The sequence below is a fragment of the Armigeres subalbatus genome, chromosome 3 (assembly GCF_024139115.2).
Source record: "Armigeres subalbatus isolate Guangzhou_Male chromosome 3, GZ_Asu_2, whole genome shotgun sequence".
NCBI classification, from domain to species: Eukaryota; Metazoa; Arthropoda; class Insecta; order Diptera; family Culicidae; genus Armigeres; species Armigeres subalbatus.
This window is the reverse complement of record NC_085141.1, coordinates 374,942,377-374,961,001: the sequence shown is the minus strand read 5'-3', so window position 1 is coordinate 374,961,001 and position 18,625 is coordinate 374,942,377. Positions and strand designations below refer to the sequence as shown.

The 18,625-nt window shown below is 41.3% G+C and overlaps 1 protein-coding gene across 2 annotated transcripts in view; it reads left to right on the top strand.

Annotated features, from left to right (window-relative positions):
• Positions 1–18,625, top strand: part of LOC134223671 (paired mesoderm homeobox protein 2B-like) — a 172,251-nt gene that overhangs the window by 25,137 nt on the left and 128,489 nt on the right. Inside the window, exons 2-3 of one of the 2 annotated variants that reach the window (XM_062702857.1) lie at positions 16,304–16,668; positions 16,782–17,157. In XM_062702857.1, the coding sequence (XP_062558841.1) occupies positions 16,809–17,157 (349 nt within the window). In that variant the 5' untranslated portion in view covers positions 16,304–16,668; positions 16,782–16,808. Of the gene's footprint in view, positions 1–15,859; positions 17,158–18,625 lie in introns of those variants that run through there. The other variant, XM_062702856.1, reaches the window with a different exon arrangement.

The following is an 18,625-nucleotide window of genomic DNA, read 5'->3' as shown; positions in this document are numbered from 1 at the left end:
AATTCTTCCAAAGGATTTTCCAATAATTCATCTTGAGTTCCTCCGGGAATTCCCCCGGAGGTTCCGCCAGGGATTTCTCTTGAAGCTCCTCCAAGAATTCCTCCAGAAGTTCCTCCATGATTTGCTTCAGGAATTCATCCGGAAGTTTTTCCAGAAATACTTCCGAAGGTTCCACCAGAAATAAGTTAGAAAGTTTCTTTTGGAATTCTTTGAGATGCTTCTCTCTGTTTTTTTTTTGGAAGCCTCCTTTCAAGAGGCTCGGAAGCAGGCATTGCAAACCATCCCATCATTCGATCTTTTAAGCAAAGATACTGATGGAATAATGGGATATTGATCTTAGTTATCTATCCGCTCAGTAAACAAAGTGGAATGTTCGTCATGGAGAAACATTTTTTCACAGCTTTTGTTGTAGCAACGCGTACAAACCCCGAACCGCGCTGGCTATCCGGATCATCATCAAACGCTTAAATGATAATATTTTTCCAGAGTGCTCTTTGATTAGGGATAATATCTTTTCACAAGCAAAGATAATATCCTGTGCTCAGATGATATTGCAATGCCTGCTCGGAAGCCTCCTTTCAAGAGGCTCGGAAGCCTCCTTTCAAGAGGCTCGGAAGCCTCCTTTCAAGAGGCTCGGAAGCCTCCTTTCAAGAGGCTCGGAAGCCTCCTTTCAAGAGGCTCAAGCCTCCTTTCAAGAGGCTCGAAGCCTCCTTTCAAGAGGCTCAGGCCTCCTTTCAAGAGGCTCAAGCCTCCTTTCAAGAGGCTCAGGAAGCCTCCTTTCAAGAGGCTCGAAGCCTCCTTTCAAGAGGCTCAGGAAGCCTCCTTTCAAGAGGCTCGGAAGCCTCCTTTCAAGAGCTCGAAGCCTCCTTCAAGAGGCTCCAGAGCCTCCTTTCAAGAGGCTCAGGAAGCCTCCTTTCAAGAGGCTCAGAGCCTCCTTTCAAGAGGCTCAGAGCCTCCTTTCCAAGAGCTCAGGCCTCCTCCTTTCAAGAGGCTCAGAGCCTCCTTTCAAGAGGCTCTGGAAGCCTCCTTTCAAGAGGCTCAGCCTCCTTCAAGAGGCTCAGGAAGCCTCCTTTCAAGAGGCCTCAGCCTCCTTTCAAGAGAGGCTCAGGCCTCCTTTCAAGAGGCTCGGAAGCCTCCTTTCAAGAGGCCTGGAAAGCCTCCTTTCAAGAGGCTCTGGAAGCCTCCTTTCAAGAGGCTCAGAAGCCTCCTTTCAAGAGGCTCAGGCCTCCTTTCAAGAGGCTCAGGAAGCCTGCCTCTTTCAAGAGGCTCAGAAGCCTCCTTTCAAGAGGCTCAGAGCCTCCTTTCAAGAGGCTCAGGAAGCCTCCCTTTCAAGAGGCCTCAGGCCTCCTTTCAAGAAGGCTCAGAGCCTCCTTTCAAGAGGCTCAGAGCCTCCTTTCAAGAGGCTCAGAGCCTCCTTTCAAGAGCTCGGAAGCCTCCTTTCAAGAGGCTCAGGCCTCCTTTCAAGAGGCTCAAGCCTCCTTCAAGAGGCTCGGAAGCCTCCTTTCAAGAGGCTCAGGCCTCCTTTCAAGAAGGCTCAGGAAGCCTCCTTTCAAGAGGCTCAGGAAGCCTCCTTCAAGAAACTCAGGCCTCCTTTCAAGGGCTCAGGAGCCTCCTTTCAAAGGCTCGAAGCCTCCTTTCCAGAGAGGCTCAGGCCTCCTTTCCAAGAGGCTCAGAAGCCTCCTTCAAGAGGCTCAGAAGCCTCCTTCAAGAGCCTGGAAGCCTCCTTTCAAGAGGCCTGGAAGCCTCCTTTCAAGAGGCCTGGAAGCCTCCTTTCAAGAGGCTCAGGAAGCCTCCTTTCAAGAGGCTCAGGGAAGCCTCCCTTTCAAGAGGCCTGGAAGCCTCCTTTCAAGAGGCTCCAAGCCTCCTTTCAAGAGGCCTCGGAAGCCTCCTTCAAGAGGCTCCGGAAGCCTCCTTTCAAGAGGCTCAGAGCCTCCTTTCAAGAGGCTCAGAAGCCTCCTTTCAAGAGGCCTGGAAGCCTCCTTTCAAGAGGCTCAAGCCTCCTTCAAGAGGCTCGGAAGCCTCCTTTCCAAGAGGCTCAGCCTCCTTTCAAGAGGCTCAGAGCCTCCTTTCAAGAGGCTCAGAAGCCTCCCTTTCAAGAGGCTCAGGCCTCCTTTCAAGAGGCTCCAGAAGCCTCCTTTCAAGAGGCCTGGAAGCCTCCTTTCAAGAGGCCTGGAAGCCTCCTTTCAAGAGGCTCGGAAGCCTCCTTTCAAGAGGCTCAAGCCTCCTTTCAAGAGGCCTCCTTTCAAGAGGCTCGGAAGCCTCCTTTCAAGAGCTCAGCCTCCTTCAAGAGGCTCAGAGCCTCCTTTCAAGAGGCTCAGAAGCCTCCTTTCAAGAGAGCTCCGGAAGCCTCCTTTCAAGAGCTCAAGCCTCCTTTCAAGAGAGCTCAAGCCTCCTTTCAGAGGCTCAAGCCTCCTTTCAAGAGGCTCAGGAAGCCTCCTTTCAAGCTCAGAGCCTCCTTTCAAGGCTCAGGAAGCCTCCTTTCAAGAGGCTCGGAAGCCTCCTTCAAGAGGCTCAGAAGCCTCCTTTCAAGAGGCTCAAGCCTCCTTTCAAGAGGCCTGGAAGCCTCCTTTCAAGAGGCCCGGAAGCCTCCTTTCAAGAGGCCTGGAAGCCTCCTTTAAAGAGGCTCAGCCTCCTTTCAAGAGGCCTCAGAAGCCTCCTTTCAAGAGGCTCTGAAGCCTCCTTTCAAGAGGCCCGGAAGCCCCCTTTCAAGAGAAGCCTCCTTCAAGAGGCTCAGGAAGCCTCCTTCAAGAGGCCTGCCTCCTTTCAAGAGGCTCAGAGCCTCCTTTCAAGAGGCTCGGAAGCCTCCTTTCAAGAGGCTCGGAAGCCTCCTTTCAAGAGGCTCGGAAGCCTCCTTTCAAGCGGCTCAGAAGCCCCCTTTCAAGAGGCTCGGAAGCCTCCTTTCAAGAGGCTCGGAAGCCTCCTTTCAAGAGGCTCGGAAGCCTCCTTTCAAAATCCAGAGCCTCCTTTCAAGAGGCTCGGAAGCTTCCTTTCAAGAGGCTCGGAAGCCTCCTTTCAAGAGGCTCGGAAGCCTCCTTTCAAGAGGCTCGGCAGCCTTCTTTCAAGAGGCTCGGCAGCCTCCTTTCAAGAGGCTCGGCAGCCTTCTTTCAAGAGGCTGGGAAGCTTCTTTTTATTTTCTTCTTTCAAGACGCATGGAATTCTTCTATCAAGGGGCATTCGGCATTCTTGACCAGGCTTATTCAATGCAGATTGGAGTCGCTTTTTACGTTTTATTGGCAGATCTTGGGATTCACATAAGTTTTAATTCAGTCGATATGTAAGTTACGCGAACGTATCCTTCATGAAAAATGTAATCCCGCTAGCTTCGTTTGACGTGTGTTTTTGAAGCGGGTTTCAATTTGCAAGTATTGTGTGGATCGGATTTGGCTTTTAGTCCGGATGTAAAATTTAAGCGATTTCTTTTACAGAAAACTTTACTTGACAGATAAATCATCTCAAAACTTTAGTTCGAAATACTTGTTGATTCTACTCAGAATTTAGGAAGTTTTTCCTTTCTTTCCCATGATTTCCCAACCAAGATTGTTCAGTACAATAACCTAAATTCGAGTTAATTCCTATATTCTAAATTTCAAGTTAAATGAATTGACTTTCAGTTTAGGGTAATATGTTCTACGATGAAAAAGTTAAACTGCCTAGTGGCATTTCAATCGAAATTGGGTTATTGAGTCAAAGTACGGTTTTAAGCTAAAACAACCCGCTTTTGAGTAGTTTTGGGTATCCGTGTAGTGCATAATTGCTAATGAGCTTTAGCGCTACCACCATTTGAATACTTGATATCAGCACTTAAAGTATTCTTGCTATCTCCAGAGTCATTTGAAAAAAAAAATACTTGTTGGAACGAGAAATTTATTCTTAATGCATGGTATTTCACTTCATGGTAATTTGAAGCTCTTTAAATACAAGTTTCATTCTCAGTTAGGTCGTTTAAAACAATACAACTATGCATATTTACGTTTCACAGCTGATAGCTTTTAGTAGCTACTTGTAAATTAAATTACAGCATCATTCATACTGGTAGAAGAAACTACAAGCCAACGGTAATATTTTCTGCTTATATTTTATTTATGCAACAGTTAGTTCAGTGCGAGTTGGCTCTTGTTTCGGACGGCAGAACGGTCGCGCGATTTGCCGATATTTTGTGTTTTGCATTGCGCGGCCGGTAATAAAGTTAATTAGTTCAGTATCAGTGCGTGTTGGCTCTTGTTTCGGACGGCAGAATGATCGCGCGATGTGCCGAAATTTTGTGTTTTGCATTGCGCGGCCGGTAATAAAGTTTTTTAGTTCAGTGCGTGTTGGCTCTTGTTTCGGACGGCAGAACGGTCGCGCGATTTGCCGATATTTTGTGTTTTGCATTGCGCGGCCGGTAATAAAGTTAATTAGTTCAGTGCGTGTTGGCTCTTGTTTCGGACGGCAGAACGATCGCGCGATTTGCCGAAATTTTGTGTTTTGTTTTGTTTATCCTTAGGACGGTTCGTAAGTAAATTGATGAATATATTTTATTATTTTTACAGCATATACTGTTATTGACAAACGCTCTATATTGTCGAATAGAGCTCCCTATTATTCACCTTTCCCACTAACACAAATTTTCCTTCCCGAGACATCTATGAAGGTAGTATGGGTTCCCTGCATCTTCACTAGTAGATGTTGAACTAACATTCCTTCCCTTCCTTCCGTGATTGTAAGGACGTGGCCAGGTATACAACTGCTACTGTATAGGAAAAGGTACTAATCCCAAGTACCAATTTGCGACAATATACAGTAGATTGCTCAATTGAGCATTGTATAGCCACCCACGATTTGTACAATCACATATGCTATGCTATGCTATGCTATATTTTATTTATGCAACAGTTACTTGTAAATTCTACCAATATTATTAGTGCGTTAAGCTTCTCTACTCAGCTACTCTACTAATATTATTAGTAAAATTTCGATTATGCTACAGGCCCCTGCTGGGATGTTCAGTGATGCACGGATATATTGTTCAGGACTTGGTTGATTGGGTAGATCACATATTCTGAACTCCAGGATGTTTTGGAGAGCTTGAAATAGTTTACGTTTATGCAAAACTCGATTATTTTATGTATCATAATCACATGGATAGTTTTGAACATACTTTTCGGTTTAGGACATTTTGTTTCTGGACATATTTGTACGAAAAAAATATGTCAATGCGTTATCTGTTCTTTCTATACTAGTTTTGGCAGGATCCAATGAAAAAAAACCTAATTTGTACGTCAAATCTGCGTAAAAAAAGTCGTCCTGAAAGGATTAAACGTCTATCTGAGCAGATACGTCCTGACAAAAACAAAGTTTTAAAATATATGATAGGATATAATAGACATTTCACATGATAACACTATCTCAGTTGGGCTCATTCTACATTTGAGCCAATTTGTTACAACTTAGTGGAATACCTTAATTCATACCATAAATCATAAATCTTAGCAAAAATCACTCCAGCAAACCGCATGTGTGCTGCTGTAGCTCCATGCAATCCAGCTGTTATAAATTTGTAAACATACATCACGTAGGTGCATACACTCTTTGTTCACTTCCTGTTCCGCATCGATGGCGAATGCATACAATCAGACTTCCTACTTGGTTCCGGATGATTTGTATGTAGCTCTAGGTACAATCCGAGAATTATTAGCGGGTTGTTGTATTCCAGTGCACTCAGTCATAAGTTCGCCCCGCTGATCCTGTGATGCGAAAGTATTATGCAAATTGTAATTGACGTTAATCGAATTTTCCGCTCACCACGTCGTCGTGAGATCCATGGCTGCAAGCCTGGTTGACTGGTTATCGATGTGGGCTCTTCGAATTATGAGCAATGAGACGGAAAAACATTCAAGAACTACAACAGCCTACAACTGAAAATCGGCACAGTAGAAGCGTCATCGGATCGGTGTCGATGCATTGACTGATCATATGAACCATGCGGAATGCAAATAACTCGTAGGTTGTCATCAGTCAAAAATGCATAAAGGGTGACTTGAGGTGAAAAAACTAAATAATATTTACAATTATTCAGGCGAAATTTGAAATCGAGACTTATAAAAAATGTCGGATCCGTACCAAATAATATTGAAGGATAAAATCTGGAAGTGATGTTTCTCCTTTTATTGTTAATTTATTTATTTGTCAATTGCGAAGCAATGACTCATTTCCTATCACACTGAAAGACTTGTATCGATTCTTAAAAAAGGTATTAAGATAATAGAAATCAGTGCCTCAAAATTAAAATTATATTGATCCAAAGAAAGCCCACTGTGCTTTGTACAACAAAACATTGAACCGGAAACGCGTGAGTGTTAATTACTTTATAGACAGCAACACAACTCCTGCTAATTGGTTCTGGTTCTGGTACCTGGTACCTGGAACTGCACTTGGCAGGACTAATTTCGTTAATTTCACCTAGGATTGTGACACTCCACGGACGCACGGGCCGGTTGCAACTTGTCGCGCCATAGTGTGTGGAATGATTCCGACAAAACAACAACGGCCTATACGCGGCTGATTGCATTTTGGCATGGCAATGAATCAGTTTGCACACCAACTCCTAGCTGGTGGTGCGTGACAGTTGTGCAAATATTGGGTGGTGCGGACGTGGAAGTTCCTATCGAACACTATTAGCCTGCAGCGGAGTCATGGGGTGGGTGGGTTGTTTATCTTGGATTTGTCAAAAAGTAGGCGGCTGTCACTTTTTGTTTGAGTCAAATAAAGCGAGTTTAAATTTTGTATAGACAGTAAGTAAACAGCTTTGCAATATTTTGATCAGCTCTGTTTTATGCTCATATCATTTGCACAAGTGATTGCGTCATTTTGCTTAATTATACTCGTTTTGATTACCTTAATGAAATGCTTTAGTAGTAGCACATTATGCCGATTTCATTATACTATAATAGACACACTGTTGAAAACGAAATTATCCTAATATAAAACATGAGGAAATTACCTTGACCTGAAGAGAGTGATTACCACAAAAAAAAAACCTAATAAAAATTTTGAGAGAATATAGGAGAACTGTTTTCACTTCCATCTCACAAGCATTAGCATTAAATAGGGTAATTCGCCAAATGTAGAACAGCTAATTTCTTCGCCTATTGTTGAACGCACGTGCATTTCTTATGGGAGTTCAACAATAGGCGACAAAATTAGCCGTTCAACACTTGGCGGTTTCCCCTAATACAATTCTGCATGGTATTAAAACTTGAAATGTATTTTTTTATGTCGTTATTTTTTTTAAATAGCGGATACAGTGAGTCCAAAAAGTATTCGTCTAGCTGTGTGATTTCTACAAAAAGTCAAATATAGAATCTAGTAAGCTCAAAAAAATAAAACTATCGATTACATTGTGTAGTAAATTAATCAATCCATCTTTATTGTTTAAAACCAAACAGAAAAATGAAACAATAACAAAAACAAAGCTAACAAAACATAACAATTCATTAAATACGGGCTCAAAAAGTATTCGTCTAGTCAGGTTTAGCGCGCTTTTGAAACGAAAACAGGAGTTGTAGAATGGAATTCAATATTTCGTTGGATTCCCCTGTGTATCTATTACGGGCTATAGTTCTTGTGGCATGGAACTGACCAAATCAGCCTTAATGGGGGACGGAATATTCTTCCATTTTTCTTTCAACACTAATTTCAATTCGTTGTTGTTCGAAATATGACTTTCACGAATTTCACGAAAAGTTTGTCGTCCAGAACCTTCCAATGAAGATAAATTGGATATATATCTGGGATCTGAGGAGGCGTTTTGAGTTGATTGGGGTATTATAGAGTAGCTACAGCTTAGTACTTTGGGCGGTGTGCTTGAGATAATTATCACCCCGTAAGATGTATGTTCCCTGCAAGCCCAATTTCTCAGCACTGGCGTTCAAATTTTCTTTCAAAATGCGGATGAACATTTTGTGATATATAATTCCTTCAATAATGTGAAATTTTCCCACACCGGTTGCGCTCAAGCACCTCAGAGACCATGACGGAGCCCCCACCATGCTTTACTGCTCAAAAGAGATTCTGCGGCTGTATCTCAATTTCCCTTTTCCGCCATACCATACATCGGTCATTTGATCCAAATATGCTGTACTTGCTTTTGTCAGATAACATGACTTGTTTCCGAAACTCATCCTTCTTCCAGCGATATTTTTAGCGGAAATCCAGCTGTTTTTGATAATTTGATGGCTCACTTGAATTTTCTTCCATGATACTTGCCCATTATACCCATACTTTTCACAGGTATTTCTGTTCGTATTGGTTCATATCTGAGCACTTCTTCTCTCCAACTCATTTGCCTATATGGGTGAACTCGTTTTTAAGGATTTTTTTTATTTTCCGCACAATAAATCGCTCATCGTTATCAGTTTATCATCGCTGACGACCACTCTATTATTTGTTTTGATAGATTTTTGTGGCGCTGATGCGATCAATCACCAATTAAATGGTTGAATTCTTGCTACCCTTGGTCTACCCACATTTCTCGCAAAGTCATAAGTCAACTTGCACTAATTATGCAGGCGTAGAATAAGTTTTTATTTTCATTTGGACTCATTTTTTCACTTTTCCCACCCATGGTGCTTCTATTTCCCGCGCCAAGTTCAAACAAAACAAAAACATTATTTGATCTGTCATTGAATATTGACAAAAATGTTGCTAGACATCACTAGAGTGGGATAGTGTAACTACATGCGAATAAAACTATTATATTCGTGTTTCACTCGATTATTTTCTGAATAGACGAATACTTTTTGAGCGAGCGAAATTGACGAAATTTATATATTCTCTACATACCAGGAAAAGTAATTGAAATTTCTATTTGTTTTTGAATAATAATCATGTGTTGATAACTTTTCTACCAAATTTAGAAGAAAGTGTTTTGATCTCACTTCTATCACGCCTAAGTTTTACATTTTACTAAAGAATATGCAGCTAGACGAATACTTTTTGGACCCACTGTATGTTCCGTTTTCCATCTCACTCAATATATATTCATCTTAGAGTAATATAGCACCGATCTCGTTGCTCCTTTCTGCTAACAACAAATCAAATTTCTTTTCATTGCTTTGTTTTTGATGGGATGCAAATGGGAGCTATGAGATAAAATGTCTTCCAAATTTATACATAAGGGGGGTCCCGTAGCGTAGTTGGCTACACGTTCGCCTTACAAGCGAATGGTCATGGGTTCGATTCCCAGCCCCTCCACCAAACCTTCGTCAGTCGCCGGATGCGCAGCCTTATACGGTGGCGTATTGGGGAGCGTCCTTGCCGTTACGATTGCCTGATGACGACTGACAAATTGTTCTTCTCGTAGGCATTCCTCCAACGTACCCGGATAAATGGTAACCGAACAATGCGCAACGATCATTGAATTCACTACACGGAAAAATGGACACAATGGACTCACGGTGAGATGGACCAGCAATGACAACAACAATGAATAATGAAAAATCTAAAAATAGATTCTGTGTGGATTCTGGCAGCAGAATACCACAGTAGATCACGGCACAGTAGCGGTTAAGTAACACAGAGTGCCTACCAAATAAATAAAAGAATAATAAAAAAAAATTCTACATGTCATTTTTTTACAGATTTTGCAAGGTTTTAAGGCGGAACTATATTGAATCTTCCATCCGTTAATTGGGTGTATGCGCCTGATGGTGAACTGCGTATTCGGATTATTCCGCAATTTATACGCATTCCTCACAGGGTGGGTGTACGTCGACTACGAGGCACGACCGGAAACGCCTAAAGCCATCGACCGGCAGCTTAATTCCTTCGAGGAAGCAATCTCGGTGGCCCGGGAACAACATGTACCAACAGCTCGTCAAATGAGCAACATTCTAACCATTGATTGATAAAGTCTTCAATAGACTGGCCCAGCCTAGTATGGGTAGACGAAAAGTGTTCAGATTGTGCGGGCACCCCTCAGGATTTTGAATTTGATTGAGGAGACAATTTTTTTAAAATGCCAGCTAATCGGTGGTTGCATAAACTGGCGCATTTGATTTGGGGCTTATATGGGGCTTATATGGGGCTTATATACACCTCCGTCACTCTTCATTCTGGAAATTGGTTAAGAAAGTTCGATTCCCAAATTTGCAAAAAGCGCAGTTGGTATGTTGAAGATCAATTCCACAAAACATTGTACGATGATTGAATAGATTATAACATGTGAATGGAACACAACAATTATTTGATGCTGGGTCATTAGGCCGTAGGCCATTAGGCCGAATAGTCATTAGGCCGAACGGTCATTAGGCCGAATGGCCATTAGGCCGTATGAAAACTGGGGAGTAAGAATTGAGTAGTGCAAAGTGAGGAAGAAGTAGAACGGAAGAAGAAAAAAAGAAAAAGGAGGAATAAGTAAGAAGGGAGAAGGAAGACGGATGAAGGAAGAAGAAAGAAGAAAGAAAAAAGAAAGAAGGAAGACGGGTGAAAGAAGGAAGGAAACGGAAGAAAAAAGAAGGAAGAAGGAAGAATGTTGAAGGAAAAAAGAAAAAGGAAGCAGAAAGAAGGAAGAAGGAAGAAGGAAGAAGGAAGAAAAAAGAAGGAAGAAGGAAGAAGGAAGAAGGAAGAAGGAAGAAGGAAGAAGGAAGAAGGAAGAAGAAAGAAGGAAGAAGGAAGAAGGAAGAAGGATGAAGGAAGAAGAAAGAAGGAAGAAGGAAGAAGGAAGAAGGAAACAGGAAGAAGGAAGAAGGAAGAAGGAAGAAGGAAGAAGGAAGAAGGAAGAAGGAAGAAGGAAGAAGGAAGAAGGAAGAAGGAAGAAGAAAAAAGGAAGAAGGAAGAAGAAGAAAGAAGAAGGAAGGAGGAGGAAGGAAGAAGGAAGAAGGAAGAAAGAAGAAGGAAGAAGGAAGAAGGAAGGTGGAAGGTGGAAGAAGGAAGAAGGAAGAAGAAAGAAGGATGGAGGAAGAAAGAAGAAGGAGAAGGAAGGAAGGGAAGGAAGGAAAAGAGAAGAAGGAGGAGGAAAAAGGAAGAAGGAAGAAGGAAGAAGGAAGAAGGAAGAAGGAAGAAGGAAGAAGGAAGAAGGAAGAAGGAAGAAGGAAGAAGTAAGAAGGAAGAAGGAAGCAGCAAGGAATGAAAAAGGGAGAAGGAAGAAGAAGGAAGAAGGAAGAAGAAAGAAGGAAGAAGGAGGAAGGAGGAAGGAAGAAGGAAGAAGGAAGAAGAAAGAAGGAAGAAGGAAGAAGGAAGAAGAAGAAGGAAGAAGGAAGAAGGAAGAAGGAAGAAGGAAGAAGGAAGAAGGAAGAAGGAAGAAGGAAGAAGGAAGAAGGAAGAAGGAAGAAGGAAGAAGGAAGAAGGAAGAAGGAGGAAGGAAGAAGGAAGAAGGAAGAAGGAAGAAGGAAGAAGGAAGAAGGAAGAAGGAAGAAGGAAGAAGGAAGAAGGAAGAAGGAAGAAGGAAGGAAGGAGGAAGAAGGAAGAAGGAAGAAGGAAGAAAGAAGAAGGAAGAAGGAAGAAGGAAGAAGGAAGAAGGAAGAAGGAAGAAGGAAGGAGGAAGAAGAAGAAGGAAGAAGAAAGAAGGTAGAAGGAAGAGGGAAGAAGGAAGAAGAAAGAAGGTAGAAGGAAGAGGGAAGAAGGAAGACGGAAGAAAAAAGAAGGAAAAAGGAAGAAAGAAGAAGGAAGAAGAAATAAAAAAGAAGAAAGAAAAAAGAAGGAAAAAGAAAAAAGGAACAGTAAAGAAAAAAGACGGAAGAAAGAAGAAGGAAGAAAAAACAAGTAAAAATGAAAAAGAAAGAAGGAAAAAGGAAGAGCGAAGAAGGAAGAAAGAAAGAAGAAGGAAGAAGGAAGAATAATGAAGAAAGAAGGAAAAAGGAGGAAAGAAGAAGGTAGAAGAAACAGGGAAGAAGAAAGAAGGAAGAATAATAAAGGAAGAAGGAAAAAGGAGGAAAAAAGAAGGTAGAAGGAACAGGGAAGGAGAAAGAAGGAAGAAGGAAAAGGAAGAATGAAGAAGGAAGAAGGAAGAAAGAAGAAGAGAGAAGAAAGAAGGAAAACAGGAAAAAGAAAGAAGCCAAAGGAAGAAGGAAAAAGGAAGAAGGAAGAAGAAAAGATGGAAGAAGAAAGAAGTAAGAAGGAAGAATCGAGAAGTAAAAGTGAAGAAGAAATAAGAAGGAAGGAAGAAGTAAGTAGAAGAAGGAAGAAGGAAAAAGGAAGAAGCAGGGAGGAAGAAGGGAAAAAGAAGAGGGAATATAGAAGAAGATAAGAAGGAAGAAGGAAGAAGAAAAATGGAAGAAGAAAGAAGGAAGAAAGAAGAAGGAAGAAGAAAGAATGAAGACGGAAGAAAGAAGAAAGAAGGAAGAAAAAAGAAGGAAGAAGAAAGAAAGAAAAAGGAAGAAGAAGGAAGGAAGAAGGTAAAAGGAAGAAAGAACAAGGTAGAAGGAAGAAGGAAGAAAGAAGAATAAAGAAGGAAGAAGGAAAAAGGAAGAAGGATGAGGGAAGGAGAAAGAAGGAAAAAGGAAGAAGGAAGGAGGAAGAAGAAAGGAAGAAGGAGAAGGAAGAAGAAAGGAGATGGAAGGAGGAAGAAGGATGAAAGAAGAAGGAAGAAGACAGATATAAGAAGGAAGATGCAAAAAGGGAGAAGGAAGAAAGAATTTCTCATTTCTAACTTTTTGTTTCTTTTTGCTTATTCGACCTAATGACCGTTCGTCCTAATGGCCTGACACCCAATTATTTTTAGCGTGTACACAGAATTAAGTGAAAGTCAAAACAAAAATCAAAACGACTTAGGGGCTGTCCATATACCACGTGGACAGGTTTCGGTCAGTTTTAGATACGCCTCCCTCCGCGTGGACAATTGCTCATAACAAATTTCAAAAATTTGTTTGAACCATGAACAATCGCTGCAACCCCCTCCCCCCAAAAGTGTTCACGTGGTATAGGGATCGCCCCGTTATCTGCTTTTGTAAACAAAGATTTAAACGTCGATTTGACGAATCTGAAAGCACTCCCACGCACACCAACACCATCAACAGGTAGCAGAAGCCTTCAGCTACGTATTGATGGTATTGGTTTGCGTGGGAGTGCTTTCAGATTCGTCAAATCGATGTTTGAATCTTTGTTTACAAAAGCAGATAAGTCGTTTTGAAAATTTTGTATTGAAGTGCACAAAGAACCATCTGAATTGCTGGGATCGTTATAGTATTATTAGTGTACGAGTTTCAGTAATTCAAACGTTCAAATGATTATTGTTATTAGGAGGGTTTTACACCTCAACTGTATAAGAAAATTTAACTGAATCCTAGGGGAACATCATTTATGATATATTGAAAAATAACGTTAAAGCTACCGAAAAACCACGTAGCTGTTACATGAAACAGTGGTGACACTATAGAAGTTCATTTTCTTTGGTACCTTTCAATCATAACATCTAGTTATGTGAAATATGTGGTGAAAAGATAGGAGTTCATTTACGCTTTGGTCACCTATGGTTCACGTAACTGTTACGTGAAAAGTATGATGGAAAAAAGTCACATATGTTTTCACGTAGCATTGACGTGTAGATTATTTTGAGTGCGGATCACAGACATGTCGCAAGCAAAAACATTCCATCGGTGAATAGAACCACATATGTGATGTGAATTCTAAATCGTATCGCAATTGTTCACTCTCTGGCTTCGATGTTAAACGGCCGGATTTACTTCTCCAGACGACATTTACTATATCAATAACAATAAGGCAATGTGCCTATAAAATGCATTGATTTCTCACCCAATAATCAAGAAACATGAGAATAATTATGCTCGGCTCACGTAATTTTTAATTGAAAACAATTGGGTAACTTCAAAAATAAAAATATCACATTATAGAAGTATTTAGCTAAAAACATCATCACCGCCATGTACCTATTTCAATAACATTCAAAAGCAGTTTATCCTATGCTTGTACCTATATCAATAATACTCTTTCCAACATAAAATACGCACACTATTACTTGTGTGTATACGTAACGATATGATTACAGTGATGCCGAATTCTACAATGTGTTGTATTTGAGTTGAAATATTATTACAAAATTGCAGTTTTTGTTGTAGGTTTTCAACTTATCAGATTAATTTTATGTTTGTCTTAGAATATCTTTTCGATATACCTTATTTTACAAACATAAAAGTTGAATTTCACAGTAAAAGTTAATTCAAGCATTTTTGAAATAAAAATCTCGGTCGGCAACCCTTGAGAGTACTGCAAGGCATGTAAACAGTTTGAAATATGGACAAGGATAATTTAGACGTTGTTCGAAATAAACCTATATCAAACTATAGGAAATCGCGTTGGTTTTTCAAATATTTTTATATGTATAGTGAAAATGTGATGTGCTTTATGTGTTGTGAAGTGAATTTTGAAAGAGTACACTTGTGTTAGCATGAAATTGAGTGGAAAACAACGGCGTGAAAACAGATGAATCTGCTAGTAGCAATCGAGCAGTGCATCAAACCAACAGTTCACAGGTAGGAAAATGAAAATAAAAGTGCTTTATAATTTTATCTTTTAATAATTTGGTTCTTGTGCATTAAGACTCCATAAGACATAAGAATATCAATATCTGGGTATCTGTTCCTATATCAATAACAATAAGGCAATGTGTCTATAAAATGCATTGATTTCTCACCCAATAATCAAGAAACATGAGAATAATTATGCTCGGTTCACGTAATTTTTAATTGAGAACAATTTGGTAAATGTCATTTGGCCGAATGCCACTAGGTCGAAAGTTGTTTGGCCGAATATACCATTTGCCCAAAAAGGTCGTTTGGCCGAAAGAGTCGTTAGTAGTTTGAAAATAGATCATTCCAGAGGCTGAATTTCAAAATATGTTGTATGTTGTATTATGGATATCTAATGCGAAGGTTTTTCTACAACTCCGTCTAATAGCTAGTTGTTTGAATTCCTTAAATTAAATTATTAGAATTTTGTTATCATTTAATATGAGTCACTGTAAGTAGGGCTATAAGTCCGTTATAAGTGGTATTCAAAGAATTAAATTGTTCGGCAGAGTTGTAGAAAACCTTTCAAGAAAGAAGAAACAAGAATTTCGCCTTACAACACAATTTGAAATTTAGCCTCTGCAATGAGTTATTGACAAACTACTAAATGATCGAACCTAAATTACTAAATGATTGATAACATCCTTGTTTAAAGCACACATTTCTAACTGGAGTAGAACACTTAGAAGCAAACAAAAACGAAAAAACTAGAAGGACCAAAACTCAAAAGATATCGAAACCCTAAAAATATGCTCGCAAGCGTGCCACAAAACAAAAGTGAGCAAATATAATGTTGCACTTTCCCGTTTGCAGATTGTTTTCTTGCACTAGTGGCGTAGGGTCACATAGCGCTTCGTCATACGATATGTTATTTCCCCCTTTCATTAGTCCCATCAAAGAACTGACGAAACGAGTCCGAACCCTATCGTCCTGTTTCGCTTTCGTCGTCATTCGTCCGTCACATACGGCTGCTGTGCTTCGTACCAAACTTTGTAGGTGAGTTTGTATGCGTTCAAGTAGAAGGACGACTGCCAAAGGACTCGTCCCGAGCGCAGCACCAACACAGCGTGGAACGGTGACGTCACTGATTGTGTTCCGCTTTGTGCTCGACGGCGATTGGCTCGGGTCTGGCTCGTAAACCACGCCTCCCGTCGAGGATGCTGCGATGCCGTGGCGGAGGGAAACAGGCTGTGACTAGGGATGTTCTCGTCCTTTGGTGCGATATGCTGCCTGGCACTTGTGTTAGGGGGCTATCACAGCATCATCACACGGCATCGAAGCAGGTTTTGAGTTCACGTTATTGAATTAGGCTTATCATTTGATTTTGGCTACGGGAAGCAACCGGTCGCGTGCTGCGTTTTTGTCTGGATCAGCTCGGGAGAGTTCTTCCACCGGAAGCCTGTGTCTGGGAAGTTGTCAGAGTTTTGCGGTTTTGCACACAAATCTTTGAGGCGCAAAGTGCTTTCGTGAGTTCTTGTTCGTTCACCAGGAAAAAAAGGTGTGACAGGTGTTGATGAAATTGAAGAGTTTCCTCCGAGCACTTAATTGAGGGTTGTTTTTCTATCGCAAGTGAGTGGGAAAAGATCGCGAAAAATAACAATCGAAGCAGGCGTTTGCTGGGTGGTGTGTTCCAAGTGAAGTGAAGTGAGTGAGGTTATGTGTTTGCGCATAGCGTGACTTGACGTCGACGTCTTTAAGTAAACGACACGCGTCAAAAGTAGGGCGCCAACTACGAGGGTGGTGGAAGATAATCCGATTTGAACCTTTGCAAATCTAATAATCTATTCGTGATTCGATAACAGTAACAATGATTTCGATCTGATTGAAACGATCTCGACGTTGGCTGTGGTAGCGAAATATTTTCAACAAGGTTGTATCTTCATAAAAAATAATTTTCCTCATGAAACTTGAATTGCGCGAAAAGTGAGTGTTGAAAAGGTGCAAAAAACAAACACATTTCCCAACCACCTTAGTGAGCAGAATTGTTTGCTGTACGGAAAGGGAGTGAGTGGCTCATGAAAAAGGCATGAATCCCCATCGGCGGAGGTGTTGAACGAGGTGAACTCATGGATAATAAAAATAAATAACACCCGAAAATAAAAAGAGCAGCCAGAAATCAGCAACCGTGTTTGGATCGCGCGTAGCAGAACGGGAACAGAAAAAAGCCGTACGATTAATATTTAATTTCATTTTTGGAGCTTCGCGCCCCTTGCAACGAATAACCCAAAAAGCGAATCAGCATTATAGTAATCGAAGCTACCCCCCGGTCGATCGGAACAGCAAACCGCCAAAATTTATCCCCACGAGATGGACTACTCCTACCTGAACCAGGCGGCAGCCGGATTCGATTCCAGCTGCCTCCAGGGCGGTATGGATCCGACCGGTTTGGGCAACATGCCGTGCACCTACGGTGATTTGACCTCGTGCAGCCAGATGTCCCAGGCGGCCTACACACGATATACGGCGGCGGCGGCTTCGATGGCCCGGTCGTACAACCCGGTTGGATCCGGCGTTGGACCGGGCAACGTGACGATGAGTGCGCTGCACCATGCAGCGGCGGCCGCCGGTCCCGGAAGTCAGTGCTCGGTGATGGGCGGACGCAGCCACCAGGATGTGCACCGGGCGTCCATGTTCCAGACGTCGATGAATTTGCAATGTGAGTAGTTTCTGTTTTTCTTGTAATGGAAGGAATGTTGCAGAGGGAATTTCAGAGCATATGCTTCATTTCTTGTACGTGACTAGTGTGACTAGTTTTAAACAACATGCAATTATATCTGAAAGCAATGAAGTGCAGGTTCTTTTGATGTTGGAGGTACTACAGTAGTTGATACAAATTTGGGCGAGAAAGAGTAAGTACTACAAGAATGCACAATAAATCAATACTTTTTTGAACGTAAAAAAGAAATACTTGTTACGATTCTAATAACATAACTATTGGAAAAATGTTCAAGTAATATCTCGCGGGTGTGAACATTCTTCATGTCCTTTATTGAGCAATTTGAAAAATCATGCGCCTCCATTTCAATATGGTTTGGAATTGATTCGCTCAAGGATCAATAAAACGCAAATTTGTCCTCTTAGTGCAAACGGCCATCTAAAATATCTAAAAATAAAGATAATTTCCTGTGTTATTGCATATTAACCTTTCCGTCCCTGACATCTGTTTTTAGGGCTTTCAAAAATTAAAACTGTTGTAAAAACCAAATTTCTTGAACGACCATTCCGATCATTTCGATCACAAAACAATGACGGGAATGATATTTTTAGAGTTTCTGGACTACTCAGATTTAATCCGGCCACAATCCCGGGGACCTCCGGAATGGACATTTCCTAAAATAACTTAAAATAGGTCGTACGACACCTCAATCTTCATTATTTCACAAAACAATGATGGAGATGATATTTTTGGGGCTCCTGGGCCACTCAGGTTCAATCCGGCCACAATCCGGGAGACAGGTCAGGACCCAAAATGTGCCAAAATAGGTCGTACGACACCTCAAAATTCATGATTTCAAATCCGGGGGACCTCCGGAATGGTCATTTCCTAAATTGAACCAAAGTAGGTCGTGTGACACCTCAAACTTCGTGATTTCACAAAACAATGTTAAGAATATTTTAAGGGGTTCCTGGGCCACTTGGGTTCAATCTGGTCACACCGGCCACAATCCGGAGGACAGACATGATTTCACAATGTAATAATGAGAAAGATATTTTTAGTGTTCCTGAGCTACTTGCTACCCTACCACCCTTAAAAAAGCGGCACAATCCGGAAGACTTACGGAATGGCCATTTGATTGAGTAAAGTGAGTAAAAACAGATCATGTCACACCTTAAGTCTCATGATATTAAAAAATAATGATGGAAAAAATATTCTTAGGGTTCCTGGAGCACTTGGGATCAATTCGGTCACATCGGCCACAATCCGAAGATCTGCAACTCAGGCCAATTGGCCAATTTGGCTACAATCTGTAAAACCTACTGAAGGAAAACTTGTTCAATTTGATCAAAAAAGGTTATCCAAATTAAGTCTAGTCTAGTCGGGTTGAACCCAAGTCGCCAAGGAACCCTAAAAATATCATTCCCATCATTACTTTGTAAAATCGTGAAGCTTACGCTGTTACACG